General features: G+C 35.4%; 1 protein-coding gene across 1 annotated transcript in view; it reads left to right on the forward strand.

Moving 5' to 3' along the window:
• The window catches only part of LOC140154513 (dedicator of cytokinesis protein 9-like), a 163,169-nt gene that overhangs the window by 88,565 nt on the left and 53,750 nt on the right, over positions 1–20,854 (forward strand). Inside the window, 9 exon segments of the mRNA XM_072177083.1 lie at positions 1,451–1,534; positions 2,353–2,433; positions 5,255–5,450; positions 6,212–6,543; positions 10,716–10,976; positions 12,231–12,297; positions 13,052–13,105; positions 19,595–19,814; positions 20,431–20,568. Of these exon segments, the coding sequence (XP_072033184.1) occupies positions 1,451–1,534; positions 2,353–2,433; positions 5,255–5,450; positions 6,212–6,543; positions 10,716–10,976; positions 12,231–12,297; positions 13,052–13,105; positions 19,595–19,814; positions 20,431–20,568 (1,433 nt within the window).

The following is a 20,854-nucleotide window of genomic DNA, read 5'->3' on the forward strand; positions in this document are numbered from 1 at the left end:
ATTCCTCATGACATATCATCATGTGTGTGAAAGTTTTGTAGGAAATTTAATCGTAGAGAAGAAATAGATTTGGACTTGGACTTAGTGGGAGGTTCACATTGTATGCATGTCATTTCATTATATTGGGTCATTTCTTATTTATAATATCTATTAGAAAGCTTAAGAATGTCATCATAGGAATGTTTGGACCCCTTAGTTTTTCCACCATAATTTTGTGAAATTTTGCATATTTTCATCCTGAAATGTAGAGGTAGATAAAATCAAATCTTAAAAGTTATTTAAAATACAAATTTCTATTTTCTTAATGAATGCTAAAATAGTTATATCTAGAAAATAGTAGTATATTTTTAAAGAAAACATGATATAAAGTAGGTAATTATGCTGTAGGTAATGAAATTATGTTTCATAGGGCTATGTATCATAAGGTACCTAGTAGTATTATGTTTAAATGTATTTATGTTTGTGTTAAACACATGTATTGTTAGTCATTAGAAGATTCATCCCAGATTTGGGCTATTCTAGTTGTAATCCATACATCCCCTATGAAAGACATAGCCTCAATCTCCCACACAGGGGTGCAAATTTCAAATGGAGTCACCCATTCAGGGTACACCATTTGAAATTCACCCTCTATGTGGAAGATTAAGGCCATGTCTTCCACAGGGAGGATGTATTTTAACTGGAACAGCCCATTATTGTGTGTTCTGTTTACAGTGTTGCATGTTTTGGGAACTTGTGCAAATGCCTCACATTTGACTTAAAATTGAACAAACGGTGTGCACAAAAATCTCAGCACTCACTCCCGGGGACTCACTCACTTCATGAATTGTTGTACTAATGATGATTATACTTCTCTTTCTCAGCATGTACTTTATCAGTTCCAGTATTGCACATGTTTAGATACCAGGTTTTGGTTGGGAAATTAAAAAATGAATGCACTATCCAACGAGGCGGGGAGCAATGCACATGTGTCTTTCTGTGAGATATGTTTGTTAATGCACTAAAATCTTGAATATTGTTATGTTTCCTTTCCCTTATTACATTTGTCTTGTGACAAGTTTGTGTGTCATTAATGTACTGTACTTTATACTTACAGCCAGTTTGTGATTCCTCGAGGATCCATTCTAGGACCACCTTTTAATTGTAATATTATATATCAAGTTGTCTTAATCCTTGTGTTGTGATACCAGTGTAACACTAATCAACATTTTGCCTTTACAATGCTTGTGGCATTCCACAAGGTTCTATTCCAGGACCACCTTCTGTCATATTATTGAATGTTATACTACGATGTCGTAATCCCTGTGACCGTGATACCAGTGTACCACTAACCAAGTTTTTGCCTTTTAGTGATTGTGGGATTCTTCATTCTAGTACCACTGTGTCATTACATTTTACCATTGCATAATTTGTCAGTTTTTATGTGGGTCATTGATTAATATGTATACAGGCAGTACACCAGACGTATCACTTCGGGGTGGATCCAGAAAGAGTAACAGCAGCAACCGGCTATCATGGTCATCATCCACTTCAGGTTTGTGCTCAATGCATAACAAAACTTAACTAAAACTATGTACACTTAGAAGCCAAGAAACATGCATATCCCACCATGATATAGTTACATGAAATAGAAACATTTTCATCTTCGCAATGTACTTTTTCAATAAATCTGCTTTTTAATATTGAAATCATTGAATTGACACGTTTCTTGGCTTTACAATACTCTGTATACTAACACTGTTATCAACTAAGATTTTTTGACACAAAATGAGGTGCCTTTCTGCTGTGATTGGAGTATTCTCATTGTGCTTTTAGGCACTGAAAACTGTAACTTTATTACTTCAGCTCTTACTATAAACACTACTATGCAGTGGTTGATCTTACCAGGAATAGTGGAAAGAGTTTTTACAAGTATCACTTTAACATTTTCTTTCACAATCACATGCACACCACAGTTAGGTATTGGTATGGTAGTGATGATTTATTGGAATCTCTTGTTGGCCTAACATTTCTCAAACTTGATGCATTAGATGTTAGTGGGTTTGGATATCATTCTTACAGTTATCTTTAAAATGTCATACAGTGGTCTTTAGTATTGTGTGATATTCCTTGAGATGGTGGACCTGTCATTTTGTTATGGAGTTCCACGTGGGTCCGTTTGTGGTCCATGCTGTTCAATCATTACAATATCTTTCGTAGCAATGATGAGAAGATTTGTGTTGTAATCATTATGAATTCTTTGAGTGCCCATACTCACTTTTGTTGTGGAGGAGTTCCTCAAGGATTCATTTGTGGCCCACCCTTATTAAGTAATAAAATGTGGTTATGATGATGCTATCTGGGTGTATGCAGGTGAGGCAGTCGTCATGCGTGGAAGTCCATCAAGGAGTAGTAGAAATAGTGCTAACAGGCGTTCATGGAACGCAGGATCAGGTTGGTCTTTATTTCATTATAGGGTATTAGATGTAGGATAGTTGTACAACTCGCCACAGAATTAGTGTCATGAAATCTGAAATTGATCACGTGTCTCCTCAGAATACAGGACTATATCGAGGGTTGAGAGCCAGAAAGCCTCAACTCACAATCACCTGCTCCCACAAAATGAGCAAAAAGTCACCTGGACACTATAGAAGATACAGTCCATTAATCATAACTAAATTCAATAGAAAACAAAAGACATTGTGGAGGAAATATTGATTTTTGAAGACCAAAGCAAGAAGCCAACTTTATGCTCATTTTGTGAGAGCTGGTCATAGTGAGTTACAGTTTTCTAGTTCTGAACCCTCGATATATTATATTTCTGCAAAAGTGATTGTCGTCAGGTCCAATCGAGTTCATGGATGGAGGGAAATAGGATTGACAAACGAGAAATATGACGGACATTCATGCCCTGAGACTTTCTGTGGTGAATTGTCAACGTTTCTAACCGGCATTAACATTCAACTATCTAATGACAGTAGAAGGATATCAACTCCATAACATGATTAAAACATAATAACAACATTTAGCCATATCAGGGTAATGAAATGATTCGTGGAAACACAACATGTGTCTCGAACTGTGGTCATTTGTCAGTGATTAATAGAATCATTCATAGTGCCATCACAGTTTGTAATTAAAAAAAATACATTTCTCTTCTTTCTGTAAAGTGTGCTGAGGCTTGTGGATCAATGTCTAGGCGTTGTGCCTGTGCGTAGCGCACTATAAATCACTGCGCTATTTTTCTTCAAATTTCTTTATTGCTGCTATATGAAAAAATGTTTAGTCTTTTCTTCGCAAATAACCTCAACTTGTTTCTTTAATAACGATACATGTACTACACATGTTCTTTATAATTGTTACAGAAATTGTTATATTTTGAACTCAATTTGTTATATTAGCAGAATATATTTTTATATGGTAATCCAAAATATAGAAAGAAGCATGTAGATATTTCTGATTGCAAATATAATTTAGAGTGAATCGAAGGCAATGGCAATATAACATGCATGGATGCAAAATATTAGATACTCAGTTGACACTCACAGTTTTGTTGTTGGCATGGTTACAGCATGGCAGTTTAGTGTGATTTTGATGAATAAATGGACATCATGTGTAAAATTAAATGACACAAGGTTCGAACAAATGGTCTCTTTACTGACACTCAAGTGTCGCATACAGATATTGTCATCACATAGATGCACAAATTACATTTGGATGATCACAATACCACTAGCACATTATTAACTTTTCATTCTTTTCAGCACAGTACTAACCCATTTTTGTGTTCTGAAGAAGCTGACAAATAGATTTGACATTTTCATTAAAGAGGTAGAAATATTTTACACAATAGTGATGAAACCAGGTAGTTTGGATTCATGGAATGTAAAAGGTGGCTTTTGAAAAGTTTCCTGTGTAATATGAAACCAGCTTGCCATATTGGATTGTCTGGATTGTCATTGATTGTAACCAAAAGAGTGTATCTCTAGAAAACCAATACAACTTGTACCAGAATTATTGGTACCCATCAGTTATTGGTGTCTATTGACAAGCCTGCTTCTTCAATATGCAACATGGGATTCTCTTGGAATGCCCAAGTTGTATGACGTTTTATATCATTCATCTATGAGGTAGCTCCTATATTGCATTTTGATGTGGTAGTCTCATCCATAATCACTGGAAGCTGATGGGTACCAATCATTTTGATACAGTCTGTATCACCAAAAATGGGCTATTCCATTTAAAATCCACACTACCTATGTGGAAGATTTTGGAAATATCTTCCACAGGGGGGGTATGAATTTCAAATGGAATGAACACATTAGGCAGCTCCATTTAAAACCCACCCACCCTCTGTGGAAGATTCAGTTTGAATCTTTTGCAGAGGGTGTATGAAATTCAAATGGAGCTACCTAATATGTTCATCCATTTGAAGTTAACACTCCCCCTGTGGAAGTTATTTCCAAAATCTTCCACAGGGGGAGTGTGGATTTTAAATGGAAGAGCCCAATGATTGGCATCTCAAAAACATGTGTGCAAGACCAAATTGATCCATTTTCATTATAGAAAAACTGGGGGGTAGAAGTATCATGCTCGAAAAATAATATTCAAATGCTTTTGTGTGAAAAATGAACTATTATTAGTTGTTGCATTGATCACACAAGTTCACATTAATCATTGTCATTTTGCTGTACTAAAAATACATTTCAGTATCAATGCGCACATTTTGTTAACCACACATTGAAGGGATGCTGCTGCCAAAGCTGCGCAAAACAAACCAACATTGTTCACTTTTAATATTTAAATTTTTGATACAATATGATTTTTTTTTATTTCATAACATCTATATTTGCACAATAATAAGTTCATTTATCATTTAGATAATCTTGTAGAAAATACCAGTCATTAGAGATATAATCTCTATAATATAATGTGGTACATCAGGTCTTTTGATGGGATATAAAGATTTCTGATCATCTCCTAATTTTTGTTTATTTGTTTGTTTGTTTTATTTGTTTTCTAACATTTATATTTTCTTTTCCTTATATATTCATCATTTACTTCTTTTATTTGTGATCGTTTTTGTTTTTGAATTTACAGGATTTTTATGTAAACTCAAACATGGCAAATGCTGCTATTGATTCATGCCCTAGACTTTCATCATATTTGCATATTTTGTGTAATGTTAAACCAATCTAATGTATCACATGTAAATGTTATGTAGTCTTTGTGGCATTCAATCATCATAATTGATTCTTTCCATTGTGGTATATAGTCAGTGAACTCGAAGGAGAGCTAGCAGCACTACAGGTATCAACTCCAAACTCAAGCAAATTCTCCCCAGCACGATTCCGCAGAACATCAGCATCACCCTGGCAACTGGGTAGCGGTGGCGCTTCTCCGTCATCACCCACTATTGTCACGACACCACCACCAGCAGACACAGGTGTGTGTTGTGTATCTCATTCATTGTATTTATTCCTTAATGGTGGACATGGGTGTAACTATCATGCTCTATACAATAGCCCCTTCTGACTATAAATATTGTAAAATACTGTATCCACCTTCAAATCCGGACATATGTGCCTTTCAAGGTGAAGCGGAATTGTCCAGTGAAGTTGATCATGACAAAAAAATTGGGCAAAAAACAAACAAAACTGTTCAATTTTTACACAATGCACACCACAAATTAATAAAATTTTGTTCTGGTTTTGACATTCATAACATCTTTGAACTGGACACAGTATTTTAACTCTTGCACACTCTACAATAGACTGTTTATAATTATGATTCTTTCCTAAATTTAAATCTTGAAATAGAAGCACTGATATAGAGGCTATTTTAAAGCACAAAGAAATCAACAGCCAAAATGAGGTAATGCTTTCAAGCATAGTGCAGTAAGTGTTGTTTTGACCCAACTACAAGATCAATTGTATACCATATGGTTTTACTCAAAGTAAATAAGATCTAATCAGAAAACGTTCTCAATATCTTACAAAAAAATATAACCCACGTATCCCATTGGCCAACATCATTTGTAATGGTACCTCTGGGCTATTCCAGTTTAAATCCATATACCCCATGGAAAAACTGGCCTTAATCTCCCACGCAGTGAGTGTAAATTTCAAATGGGGTTACCTGAATGGGTGGCTCCATTTGAAATCTACACCCCCTGTGTGAGAGATTAAGGTTATGTCTTCCATAGGGGGTGTATGGATTTCAACTGAATTAGCCCATTTCAGGCTTGTTTTGGAACTGCTATCGGGACTTTCTCCATCCACTATGTCCTATTATTACAAATTATACATATAGGCCTGTACCATTTGAAACTGCCTGAGATAATGATCTTTTTCTCCTATCAAACATCAACAGACACCCACGATAAAAAGCGTGATTCTATAATTGGCTTTTTAACAAGTTCATCAACTCCACGTAATCGTAACTCGGCCACTTTAACAAGTTCATCAACTCCACGTAATCGTAACTCGGCCACTTTGCCAACACCTGGCAAAGCTAGTAGTAGACCCACGTGGGGAAGCATAGCTCTTGATCTTGACATCTCAGGTTGGTTTTTATTTTTAAAAAGAATATAACGTCGGAAACGGCAGAACTTAGGGGCAACAGTGGTTTAATTGGTGGTGGAATAGTTATTCCTTGCTTATGTGATGTTTGCCACATACAAGACGAGCATTTTGAATTATACGTCAAGTTTAATTTTGCATCATGGTTATCCAAATTCCCCTCATATCACGCCTATTGGAAAGAGGGGGCCCTTTGATTAATGAGAGAATTGTGAGAACGCGTATTTAGCCAGTTTTGAAGATTTTGCTCATACAAAATGAACGTGGAGACAATGTTGAAAATGCACAAAACTTGTCCATATAACAATACATTAAATAGAGTCAAGGATAATGAACATACAAAGGAAAATAACTATTAAATGTGATCTTTTTGTTTGTAAGAAATCATTTTAATAAAGCAACAGTGAGGTATGAAAATTCGACTTCATTCATACGTGCGGTTCATACGTACAGATTGTCCATTGCAATGCATTGCGATTGCAATTTGCCTTTTTGATACAAATGCACATTGAAATTGGCATTTTGTACCTCATTACGGCGGTTCATGCAATGCGCCTAATTTTCATGTTTCTCCCTTAAAATGGGAATGTATAAGCAAGGAATATAGTGGGAAAATCTCCTGACGGAGCAGGAATTTTACAAGGGATAGTGATATCATCCCAGGCTTGGTTGCGGTGGCATAAGAGCTAATATTTATCTAACAGCTTTCATGTTTATTCTGTTCAGGGGATTTAGTTTTTGGTTTTCTAAATAGGAATAGATTTCCCATATTAATTTCCCAGATAGAGGAAAGAAGAACCATGCATAACATGCATAGGCAGATAAGCCAGAGGAAAAAAAATGGATATACCTGCCTGTGCGGGACTTGAACCCCAGACCTTTGGATTATGCGTCCAATTCTTAGACCTTTTATTTAAGCTTACTATTTGGTATGAACAAACCTTTGGCATTTCTAAACAGATAATAACAGATAAGCATTTCGAAACAGATAATTTGATTTATAATGTCAAAACAGTGGTAAGAGGTTTCTAGAAAAGATTTGAGAGAAAAAAAACCCTTATGAACTAACTTAACTGGCGAACTGGAATAGAGCACCCGACAGTAAATTGAGATCATCAATTTCCTTATGCAACACATCATATTTTGGTGTTTGTTTTGTGCAATAGAGGTAATCAAATTAAAACTAGAATTCCGTGTTGGCCGCAATGCCTCCCCCTTGACATGCATCATTTTAACCAGGACAATTTCACTTGAAAAAGAAAAGTTAATAAAATATAAAAAAGAAATTTATGCAAATGAGCTACCAAATTGGCATATTTTGCGACAAAAACCGTGTGGAATTTAAAGACCGCCAATTACCGCCCCTTCACAAAGTCACTATGCGCCTTACCTGTTCCGAGAAATTGCACTCAGGGACATTTATGCAAATTAGCTACCAAATTAGCATATTTTGCAACAAAAACCTAATACAGTTTGGAGACCACTATTTGCCACTCCTCCACCAAATCAGATCATGATACGCCTTACCGGTTCCGAGAAATTGCACTCACAAGCTTGGACAGAATGACGGACGGATGGACAACCAGGAAACATAATACCTCCGATGGAGGCATAAAAACCACTATCAGCAATCAATTATTCATCAGCAATCAATTATTCCTTCTTAAACTTACTTCCTATTGTATATTCCTTCTCATACCTTCTTCTCCAATATTATATATTCCTTGTTATACCTACCCCCCCCGCCCATATTGTATATTAATCAGTTGACAAGCCATGTTTATTCCAGATGATGAGGGAAGCAACATGCAGGTTATGGGTTTACTACTGGTGGAGAGCAGAGACTAACAGCTAATATACAACAAAAGGGATACCTTCTAGCACGTTAACACAAGCTCTTATATAATTATTTGTAGTCAAGCTTATTATACCTTATATCAAATAATGGTAAATCTACATAACAGAGCCACCTTGGCTCGTGTTCATTTACAGGTCCTTTCATTTGGGATTCTCCATTATGCTTTACGGGATATTCAGATTCTCTTCAGACCCATACTGTCTTGCACTACTCTTTACAGAGTTTTTGATCAATTTAACTTGGTTAGGTCAATTTGTATACATTTCAATTCCAGTTGAAATCCATATACACCCCCTATAGAAGACATGACTCTAATCTCCCACACAGGGGGTGTAGATTTCAAATGGAATCACCCATTCAGGTAACCCCATTTGAAGTTCACATTCCCTGCGTGGTAGATTAAGGTCATGTCTTCCATAGATGGTGTATGGATTTCCATTGGAATAGCCCAAATGGTAAGCATGCATACAAATTGACCTAACCATGTTAAATCAATAACTTTGTATGGAAAAAAAGCTCTGAATATCCTTTATGTGATTTGACTCAGGTAATGTTTAATAATAATGCTACTTATGAATTAACAGTGCTGTGAGTAATGCATTTAAAAAAGAAGTGCAAGTACGGTAAATTGTAATAATTTGAAATTATATTACCTTGGGATTACATTTGGCTATTCCATTCAATATCCACACTACCCTAAGATTTTGGAAAGATCTTTCACATGGGGAGTATGTTTTTCAAATATATCTGCTCAGGGTTATTCATTTTGAAAGCCATACTCCCCCTGTATTATGGCCATACCTATATCTTCCACAACTGGAGTGAGTATTTCAAATGGAATTTACCCTATTGTCTATTCTATTAAAAATTCCCACTCCCTCTGTGCAAAATATTTCCAAAATCTTCCACAGGGGTAGTGTGGATTTGAAATGGAATTGACCATTCATCCACCTGTTTTTGCCGCCGAATGTCAAAATTGCAATTTGTCCATTGAACAGTTATACATTGCATATTTTTGTTCAAATATGAAACTGGCTCTACACACAAGTTTATTTCATACCATGTGTTACCATATACTCTTTGACATCAGATTACTTTTGCAGGTCATAAAGTTTAATCCTGGGGCAGCATATAAAATGACTTGGTCACTGTAAAAGTGTTGATTTTTGCACAATTAATTTTTGATGCATGCTGTAGCAACTGTAGATATTTGGCTAGTGTAGACTTTGCTAATTTTAAGTGTTTATCGTGAAGTTGTAGATTGAAATGTTTTAAATTTGACCCCCCCCCCAAAAAAAAGAAAGCTTAGGATAGCACAAAAATTAATGAGGTGCAAAAAATGTCACTTTTACAGTAAAATCTTTTGCCAAATCCATGTTAAGAAGTGTAGTCCTTGTGTAGTACATGTGTGATGTCAAATGTGTGCATAGGACCTTATGCAAAATAACCACTGGACAGTTACATGATTTAATTTGGAAAAAGGATTTGGCAAAGCATTGTAGTGTGAGTACCTCTAAATAAATGTAAACAAAAATGAATGTTTACAAACATTGGGTTTATTATTTACTTCATACACTATTCAACACAGTGAATTCAAATACTATTTATCAAGTTTGTGTCCATAATGTTTGTATGCAAATGTGTGGAAGTATGTGCGCATATGAGTGTTTTTGTGTGTTGTTTATGTGTGCATGTGCATAATGTGCACATGCATGTACCCTTAGGTATGTACACATGCACCTCAAATGCACGTAGGTCTGCACTTCTGTGATGCTGTGTTTTATACATAATTTGCATTGTGTTGTATTTGATGTAGAATCTTGTGTTTTAAAGATTAGCATATTGCATTTGTTGTGTTTTTATTATTATTATTTCATGCATGATTTTAAGTTAAATTTGAAGTTTATTTTAAATGTTGAGTTCACATATGCATTTTGTTTATTTATGAAAAATGTCAAAAATAACATTTCTGTCTTTTGAAGTATCTAATAGCATGTTGCATGTGCTTGTCACAAAAGTATGCAAATATAAACCATCAAAACACTTTAATAGTACTGTTTAAGCTACTAATTTGAATCTCACATAAATATACAGAATTTATAAATCAAAATTTGTTTCTCATTTTAAAGTTATTTTCTTTTTTAGTTAAAAATTGTTCATGATATATGTAAATAGATAATAAATTACAAGTGTTAATTTTTCATCTTTATTTAATTGGAATTATGTTTCATATGTTTAAAAGTAAATACATTAATGGTTCTCAATATTGACTGGTTCCACCATGTTTGTTTCCATAGCAACCCCAATGATATCCACACCAAGACCAATCGATGACAAAGACAAGACGGGGTCCAGTACATCATTAAGCAGTACTGCTAGTGAAAGTAAGGCTACCATGAATGGCCATGCATCTGCGGGGGAGAGTGGTGATAAAACTGATGGTGGCTCGCAAAAAAGTGCAAGAAACAAGTCTACCATTATGTACGATAAGCTGCTAGATCACGAGATCAAAGATTTATTGGTGTGCTTCCTATATGTCGTCAAAAATGTCACAGATGGTGAGTTATATGTGTGTCGTTATAGTATGTACACTATGAAAAAAAAACATGGCTTGAAACAGAAACTGAAGACCTGAGCGCAAGAAGACGGTAAGTCCACTTGGCCCCTCAACATGTACACACTAATGCTATGTATAGTTTCTTAGGGTTTTATAGTGTTTAATACATGTTCCAGGGTGAAAACATCATGAAAGGTTGTGAAAGATTTGTTTTGGCTCCTGAACATGTATTAAACATTACCAAACTATACGCAACTTTAGTGTATACATGTTGGGCAAGTGGATTTACGGTCTTCTTGCGCTCCGGTCTTCAACTTTAAAAATATTTACACTGATCATGTTATAATTGTCATACAATGGTTGACAATAATCATTGAATAGTGTTAATCAAAATTTTGGACTCCCCAACAATTTTCAGTAACGTTGTAACCCATTCACTGTGAACGTTTTAACCCGTTCACCGGGTCGAAGTCTCTATCAGATTACACAGAGACTTGCCTGATGGTTTGGTCATGGACGTACAATGTTACCAGTTGCTCTTCACTTGAGATTTTTGGCTAGAATTTGGTTGGATAACATTTGCTTACATCTTAATCCTGTTGCCCTGTCATGCAAGCAATTAACCATCACAGTTTGGCTACAAGTGATCTGAGAGACTACATGTATGACTTAATAGGATTTGAGCAATCATTTTCAGTGTTTGATCACCCAGGAAATTTGTCTCCCACTGTAACTAGTCAAGCAGTCAAGTTAGCTCAATCGATAAGGCGTTCGACTATGGTGCGAGAGGTTGTGAGTTCGAACCCTGGTGGTGCTTAGTATGCTCTCGTGGAAAAATTGAGTTAGCTTGAAATTCCCTTTGACAAGGAACTCACTGCTAATTTGTCTCGTTGTTACCCGTACGAAACTCGGGGAGCTGATCCTGGTTGCGATGGTTATTTGTGGAATGTCTAGGATGTGCACTCTTGAAGCAGCAAAGTCCCTGATTTGTTGTTTAATGGTTTATGGAATGATGTGGGGCCATAGTGGTCAGCGACAACCTGTAAAGTGTGCTGAGGCTTGTGGATCAACGTCTAGGCGTTGTGCCTGTGTGTAGCGCACTATAAATCACTGCGCTTTTTTTAAAAACTATATACTATAAAAAAAAAGTTGTAATACCTACCTTCAGCCACTCTGAAATTCTTATTTTGAAAGCTGGTTAGACATACTGTTTGGGCTATCCAATTGTGATTTGTTTGTGATATGTTATTTACAGAGGTGCTATTGGGCTGGTGGAGTAGAGCTGCTGAAGAAGAACAGGTGCAATTCTTTGATGTCTTAGAGTAAGTACAAGCTACAACTGTCAGTGGTTGGAACCACCTGCTACCTGAATCAGATATACCCATCAAAAGCCATCTGGTGGCACAGTAACTGATTCAGGTATAACTCAGTTACTGTACCACTTTGCTTTGGTTCAGGTATATCTCAGTTACCATAGCAGTTTGTTAGCATCAACTGCAGAAGTTTAATTATATTATTCATCTTCGTCAACATCACTGGAATTTGATATAGCTGTACACCTGAGTTTTCCACTATGATCCAATTGCAGTATAACAGCTTGCGAACCAGGCCATCAGAATCTGATGAAACTATGGATTTGGCTTTTTGTTTTTTATTGTGGTCTATAAAGAGACAAGAATTGGACTGTTATACATTAATCGTAACCGCCTAAGGGCTTTTTGGTGAAGGGAAAGAAGGAAGGAATAAAGAGAGATAACAAAGAAAGAAGTTGTTTGCTCTGGGTGGGATTCGAACCCGAGACCCCTTGCATGCCAAGCACTGGTTCGGCAACACTTTGCCACGGGTCTTGGGCTTCGCTGGCCAGCGAAACCGTGCCTTATATATCACTTGGGTGATTGCGTCATCACACCACGTGGGATGCACGCACGTACAGCACATATATCAAGTAGTATTTTGTAGTACACATTCCTGTTGGGGTTAATGTCACTCTATAAACAAGCTATTTCAGAAATTGAATGAGCATATCTCACTCTGCTTGATGATTTTACACAATGAACTATTTTTTTTCTCTTCCAGACTGTGCCTACGTCACTTTCAGTACTTGGGAAAGAAACAGATAGCAGCGCTAAAGTAAGACTTACCACAATCAAATATATTGTAGAATTTTGTTGTTGTCTTTGTACATGTTGTGGAGGGGGAGGGGGTAATTGTCACTTTCATCAGTCCATTGACAATGTTACTGAAAATAAGTGTAGACCTATTTCTCTATATCTGACAAATTTAGTACAGATTCAGGGCAAACATACCATATTTCCTTGAATAAACGCCCCTGGGGGCGTTGCATTTTCCAAATGGGGGGCGTTTATTAGAGATCATTTTTAGCACAACAATTCCTGTTAAAATCATTAGGTAAGCTTAAAAGTCACATACATTGAACAATCTGATTAAAAAGTGAATAGTTGGTCAAAATAAAATGTTGGGGGAAAAAGGGACGCAAGGTTAGTGAGTTAAGTTGCATGTGTTCTGTATTGTGTAAACATATAGTTGTGAATGGAAAGCAAGGGAAAGCATTGCATTGATGTCTTTTAATTGATGTCTTGCAATTGTGATGTAGGGTAACTAATAGGTGTCAAAGGTCAGGACATTTAAAGCACATATATGAGTATTTGCAAAGTGTGCCATGACTGTCTATGTCCTCTTCTGCAAGAAGCACGAGTGAATGTTGTAACTAAAATCTGGTATGTTGTCCAGTCATTTCTTTGTATTGTAACATGTTATCTCTAATATTGACTTAATATTCTTGCTGATGTCAAAGAAGGATATTTTACAAAAATCTTATTCTTGATGCAAGATTGTTAACTTCAGAATTGACTTCACATTATGTACAATGTGCCATCTATATAGCATGACCCAGTGACAGTATCCCAAAGATTGTGCTGATTTCTGACTAATTGTTTCAGCTCATACAGTGTAGTCATTATGTACATGTTTCATATCTTTATTCGCCCAGCCTTATTTCAAATTAGCTCGGTTTGGTTTCAAGGCAGAGCTGCCAACTAGTACCAACTTTTGAATATTTTGTACTGATTTGACCAAAGACTATCAAAAAAATGCTGAAGAATCATGTAAATGTCAGAATAATGTTATATTGAATATGTACATGAAAGTGGGAAAATACTGAATTTTTTATGGAATTCTGATTTGAAAGTTTGAGGAAACTGAAAAGTGTTTAGAAGTGTGGCGGCTCTGTCAAAATAAAGGTTTCATGCAATTATGTCATTTTTCAAGAAATTAATCTGTAATATTTGGGAATCTTTTTCACAGTCATCTATCATTTGAAGGCCTTGAGTATATTATGCACTGTTCGCTTCTGGTAGAAAGTTTGTTTAGATCAGTTTTAAATAAAGTTTCACCATAATGTCTTAGCTGCAGCTACTCTAAACTAAAAAGAAGTTGGAAACAACTGTTACTAGGCATTAACTTAAATAAAATTTAGGAGCACTATATTTAGATAGATAAGCTTTAGTTTTGAAATTGGTAAAAAGTATAGAGATACTTTTTAAATTTTAATTGTTGTTATTAATTTAGTTTTCAATAATGTTTTTAATTATTTTTTAGTTTTTTGCTGACATAAAGGAACCCTCTTTTCTGTTTCTGTTTTCCTTTAGTAGCATCTAATTTATGTAGACGTACGTTTATTTAAATAAACTCCTGTTTTGTAATTAATAGTAAACATAAGTAACACTATTTTATTTTTAATTTAAATTGATGCCATTAATTGATTTTAGGGCATTCTTCTTTAAAATATGCATCAAACACTTATACAAAGCTGACATTGACTTCTTCCATTGATAGATTAATGTCAGTAATGTACTGTAAGCATAATAGAGGAGATTGCCTGTATTTATTATGAAAATGAAATTCGTGAAACTTTGCTAACATAAATTGGCGTTTCCTTTTCTGTTTTCTTTAATGTCCCTGTCCCCAATGTCCTGTGCACTTGCAAAACTGCACTCGGTAAGCATATCATTGTGAGAAAAATAGATACTCTCATATAAATTGCAAAGCTTCACCTCTAGTATATGCTGAATACTTCAAAAAGAACTCTGCAGATATGGAGGAGATCAAGTTTCCAGTAGATGTTGTTCTTATAAAGAATAATATAATAAAAATAATGATAATACCAGTGGAAAATATCAGGATCCTTTTTTGATTTAGTGTAAATTTATGAACAAATGTTTTTATCCTATTTGAGCATTTTATTTCAAATTACAAAACAATAATAGCATGAAAGTTCATTTTGTGTTGAGATCATAAGTTTAAATTTCCAATTACAAAATAATAATGTTTTAAATCCAACAAAGTGATTTGAGACATAATAAATAAGAAAGCCCTAATACTTCATATTTTGAAAGTCAAATTAGGTATTTATATATTTCTATCTAAATCTTGCAACATTTATTTTTACAATCAAAAATATCTTTTAAAAGCCAAAATGAGGTACAAACTTAATGAAATAACAAATGTCAAATACATCGATTGAGTGATAATATTGATGTTTCTCTCTTCCCCTAATTGACTGTTTTTGCTTTGAGATGATCCAATATCCTGTGTGTCAAGTTCAATGCTTCTTTACTTCTGTATACTACTGATGAACTTTGCAAAGAGATTGAGAGTGTCTTTGCTCATGATGAGTGTTGTTTGTCTGTTTGTTCGTATGCTTGATTGCCGAAGTTTTTGGCATGTCCGTCTGCTCCTGTTGTTAATTTTACAGACATTTTTTCTTAGATAAGTTTTGATTAGAGCTCAATTAAGCATGTTACTTGCTTTAAAAGTTCATACAATTTCTACAGGGTTACCACAATCTAAAAGACCATAGTGCTGTTCTCCCTTTCTGATTTGACCAAAAGTTTTCAGATATCCATGTCTTTTTATATGATAAATTGGGGGGCCTTATGTTTGCTCTATTGCGGAAGGTGGGTTGCATTACCTTTCATGAAGTTGAACCCCCCTCCACATGTTAGCAGTCCTTTAAAAACCAGTCTAAGAAGTAGCCATAAGCAGTTGGGAGATTTAATAACCAGAACAAAACTGTTGTTTGAATACTGGAGCATCATTAATCATATTTTTAGCAAGGCATGATAATTCTTTTATGCACAGGATCTTTTTTAAAGTGCCCCAATTGTTCATAAGGCAAAGAAAACTTTTGTTTTTGAAGTGCGCATTTGTTTGATAGACATTAGCCAATTAAATTAACATCTCACTTATTTTGACTGAGTTTGAGTCAAGGGCATTCTGCATTGGATTGCAAAATCTGTGTACAGGGGCAGCCCCCCTCCTAAATGGCCAACGGCCAAAAGATCCATTTTTTTAGCGTTTTGGTTTTTAAAAAATCGGGTTGTTTATGCTTTTTCGGTCCAAAAAGGTCCAACTTTGCCCATTTGTAAGCGAAAAAATTAGGTTCTTTCAGCTTTCTTGGTCCAAAAAGTCAAAAATTTTGGAGAAAGGCCTACTTTTTTGTGAAAAAAAGTCAACTTTTTCAAAATCTGCCCCCCCCCTTTTTTTTTCTTTTTTTTTTTGCCTGAGTGCCTTGTGGTGACCCTGAATGTGAAAATGGAGTGTTATCTAGCTACCTCTGCCAGCAGGCTGTGTATGGAGAACCTATCCAATTTAGTTAATTATTTTTGTAATGTGCTTTAAAGGGAAGATTTTCATGAAGTTCATTCCATTCAATATGTTCAATCTTGTAAAATGAGCCACAAAACATTTTGTACTTAAGGGATCCAAAATGAGCGTTTATTATGCGTTTCGACAGTATTTTTGTAGGACATGAGAGCACCTCAGACCTATCGAATTGCATTCTGAATACTGAAGCATGTCTTTCTGATATCAAATAATTTTCATTTTTTAAAATTCACGATACAATACAAATTTTATGACAAATTATAAAAATTTGATATTTTTCAAATTTTGATATATAACAGTCCTCGAAGTAAATTATATAAATCTAATGATATATTTTAAAGTGTATGTAGCAGGGAGGAAAAGCCGACGGTCAATTGAAAATTTTGACCTTTCATATTGAAGATATGGATTTTTTTCCCAAAAAGACCTAATTTTTTTTTTTTTTTTGGGAAAAAAAATCGATATCTTCAATACGAAAGGTCAAAATTTTCAATTGATCGTCGGCTTTTCATCCCACCTACATACACTTTAAGTATAAATCATCAGATTTATAAAGTTTATTTCAAGTACTGTTAAATATCAAAAATATCAATTTTTAATGATTTGCCATAAAATGTGTATTAAATTGCAATTTCAAAAATCAAAATTATTTGATATCAGAATGACATTCTTCATATTCAGAATGCAATTCGATATGTCTGATGTGCTCTAATGTCCCAAAATAAATACTGTCCAAACGTTCATACCCCAGCCCTTAAGTAATTTTGTACTTAGGTCGTAACATCAAAATTGTACTTGTAGGTCGTAACACAATGTGATACCACCAAAAGGGGTGACACACTTTGTACAATGTGTCAATGTTGGATTGAAGTGTGTCTTGCAATTCTTTGTGTTTGTACCTTGGAACTGAATTAATGAAAATCTTCACTATTAAGCAAACTGCTATGTATATAGACGAATCCAATTTCACACATTCCTGCACCTCAATGGCGGCGGCCATAGCCGCGACGGGGACCCAACTATCTCACCTAAAATGTGAAATGATGCTGCCTTGAAGGGTATTTTAAACTGCATTCTATCACCCGTGTTACACATAGACAAAAGAATGATGACAGTTTACAACACAAAAGAATCTAACATCGAATTTTAAGCGGGTTTAATCCACCCAATTGGGCACTCACAACACCTGTTTGGTGCATGCGGGGAACCAAATATGGCCGACCAAATCCTGACCATGCTTGTTGGATTCGTCTATAGGCCTTTAGGATAGAAACTATATAATAGTTATTCTATTTGCTTGATTTAAGCATGGCTTAGATAACTTAAGATTAAGTAGGACTGCATGATATTTGCTTCGGTTAATCAAGGTTTTCCACCAGCTAATTATGGTATGAAATATTTTAAACCGACTCATTGAAAGCTTCTTGCGTATCTGTTTTAAAACTTAGAAATACAGTCTGGGATTAGGTCAACTTTGTCCCTTTGGTTCAAACTACTTTGGCACAATTAGCCAGACTGACACCTTGTACCTTCTTTTACTCCTCATCATGATTGAATTTCACCTAAATATGGGCCAAGTAATGTATATGCTTCAAGAGTCATATTAGGAGAGTCAGTTCCTTTACCATTGGGCTGTTCCAATTGACAACCACACACCCCCTACGGAAGACATGATCTTAGTCTCCCCCACAGGGAGTGTAGATTTCAAATGAAATCATCCATTTAGGTAATCCATTTGAAATTCACACTCCCTGTGTGTGAGATTAAGGGATTTCAATCTGGAATGGCCTGTTGTGCCACTGCCCTGGAAATTTGCTTAGTATGTCACTACATAGCAGTGCTTACTAAGAGACCAATGTCGCGGTTTTAGCACAGTGAACATTAGATTTGGCTCGCAAGAATTTGCAACTCTGTATTGCAATTAGTCAATTGCGGACATTCTGAAGCCAAAAAGACCAATTTGGGAAAAAATGCTTTATTTGGCACACACTATTCCCAAGGAGTAAACACTACTATTCAGTGTCAGCAGTATTATCTTTTATGATGATGACACAGATCTGCTCAATAGGTAAAAATGATGATGTACGTGTAGCAAGGAAAACATTTTTTGCCCTTTAATCATGCAAGCTGTTTTGCCTCTTGCTTTGATTGTTTGTTGTATATTCTCATGTTCATTATTAAGATTCTGCTTTGTATGAACATCCTTTGGCCTATTTAGCATGTAAGCTTGATATCATTCTAATTTGCCTTGGCTTGGACTCATTCTTGAATGTTAACATGTGTGTTACAGTTTGAATGGGTTTCAGTTTTAAGTAGTTATTAGTAATTCTGAATTGGCTTTCAAGTTGATTGCTTTATTAAGCTAAATTTTTAACATTCACATACTTTACACCTGTTTCTAGTGCAAATCACAGACCATGAACAGGACTTTGCAATTGGATGATGTGTATTAGTATATCAATATACTGTGGATGGATTTATACTTGTAACTGTATACTGTGGATAGTTTAATCCATTTTGTATGAACAGTTTTATGTACAAATATTTTAATGCAAAAACTGTATACCAAATTCACATAACATGCTCAATCTGAGTTTATTAATGGACGTGTATTCTGTACAGTATGCATATTGTTATAGAGGGCCATACTACGGGCTCTATGCATTGCAGTGTACAAAAAGTAGCCTGGGTTCGGAACAGTAACCTCAGATTGTGCAGTCTACAAATACAATACTATTCAACAACTGCAGATGTGTATGATAACTACTATCCAATGGACCATCCAATGTTAGACAATACACACACACACCCCTACAACAGAACAAACACAAGTTATTTCATATTCACAAAAACCAAAAATAAGTTTCTTAGAACTCTCAACCAATTTTCTTTGACTGCAATACTGATCAATGTTTCTCTTTGATGCCATTTTAGGTTGCGTGAAAAACCAAACAGAGAGGAGAAGAGCCAGACCTTGCCTGTGTCTAAAGCACGTTCAATACAGACACGTTCCCTCATGCTTGGCGATCTACCGCTAGTTGCAGCACTCACCGAGTCAGAAGCATCTCATAGGATACAACAAGAAGCTAATATGGCCAATGAAATAGGCCTTATAGTACTAGATGTGATGGGGCTATACTGTACACACTTCAAGGTTGGTCATTCTTACAAGTTGTGCATATAAGACCCTTTGCACTTGATGCTGAGTTTCTTGTGGCCACATCCCTGTTTGAATTAATCATTGACATTTTTCAAAAATGAAAATTTAAGTGTTTTTTTTTTGCGGTAAAAGAAACCCACCTCAAATTTGTGCATTTGTATGACTTGGAATGTAATGGGCTATTCCATTTAAAGTGCACACTCCCCCGGTGTAAGGTTTTGGAAATATCTTCCACAGAGGGAGTTGGAATTTCAAATGGAATTAGCCCATTAACCAACTCTATTTGAAACTCAGCCTCCCTCTGTGGAAGATTCAGGTTGAATCTGTTTCAGAGGGTGCGTGAAATTCAAATGGAGCTGCTTAATGTTCTAATTCCATTTGAAATTCATATACTCCCCTGTGGAAGATATTTCCAAAATCTTCCACAGGGGGAATGTGGATTTTAAATGGAATAGCCCACTCATAAATGAATAGGGTGTAAACCAATAAGTGTCAGAATAATCATCCTGTATCTAGCAAACATTTTTTGGTATCTACTTCAGACTGCATGTGAGATACAAAGTGCATTGTCTAATTTTGTTTCAAATTTGGTGTTTTGTTTACTTCCCAGAATATGCTTGACGGTGATGACGGTGACAACCCGTTAATGAGGAGGGTGTTGGATATATTCTTATCCTATGTGCAGCTGGGCCAATCAGAGACGCTACAGAAACATGCCTTTGCCTCACTCAGAGCATATGCCAATAAGGTCAGTACATGGTGACAACCTGCTGATGAGAAAGGTGGAAGATATTTTATCATTAAATTAAGGGATCTAAAATGACCGTTTATTGGGTTTCGACAGTATTTTTTGCGGGACATGAGAGCACCTCAGACCTATCGAATTGCATTCTGAATCTGAAGCATGTCTTTCTGATATCAAATAATTTTCATTTTTGAAAATCACAATATAATACAAATTTTATGACAAATTATAAAAATTTGATATTTTTCAAATTTTGATATATAACAGTCCTCGAAGTAAATTATATAAA

The sequence above is a fragment of the Amphiura filiformis genome, chromosome 6 (genome assembly GCF_039555335.1).
Source record: "Amphiura filiformis chromosome 6, Afil_fr2py, whole genome shotgun sequence".
NCBI classification, from domain to species: domain Eukaryota; kingdom Metazoa; phylum Echinodermata; class Ophiuroidea; order Amphilepidida; family Amphiuridae; genus Amphiura; species Amphiura filiformis.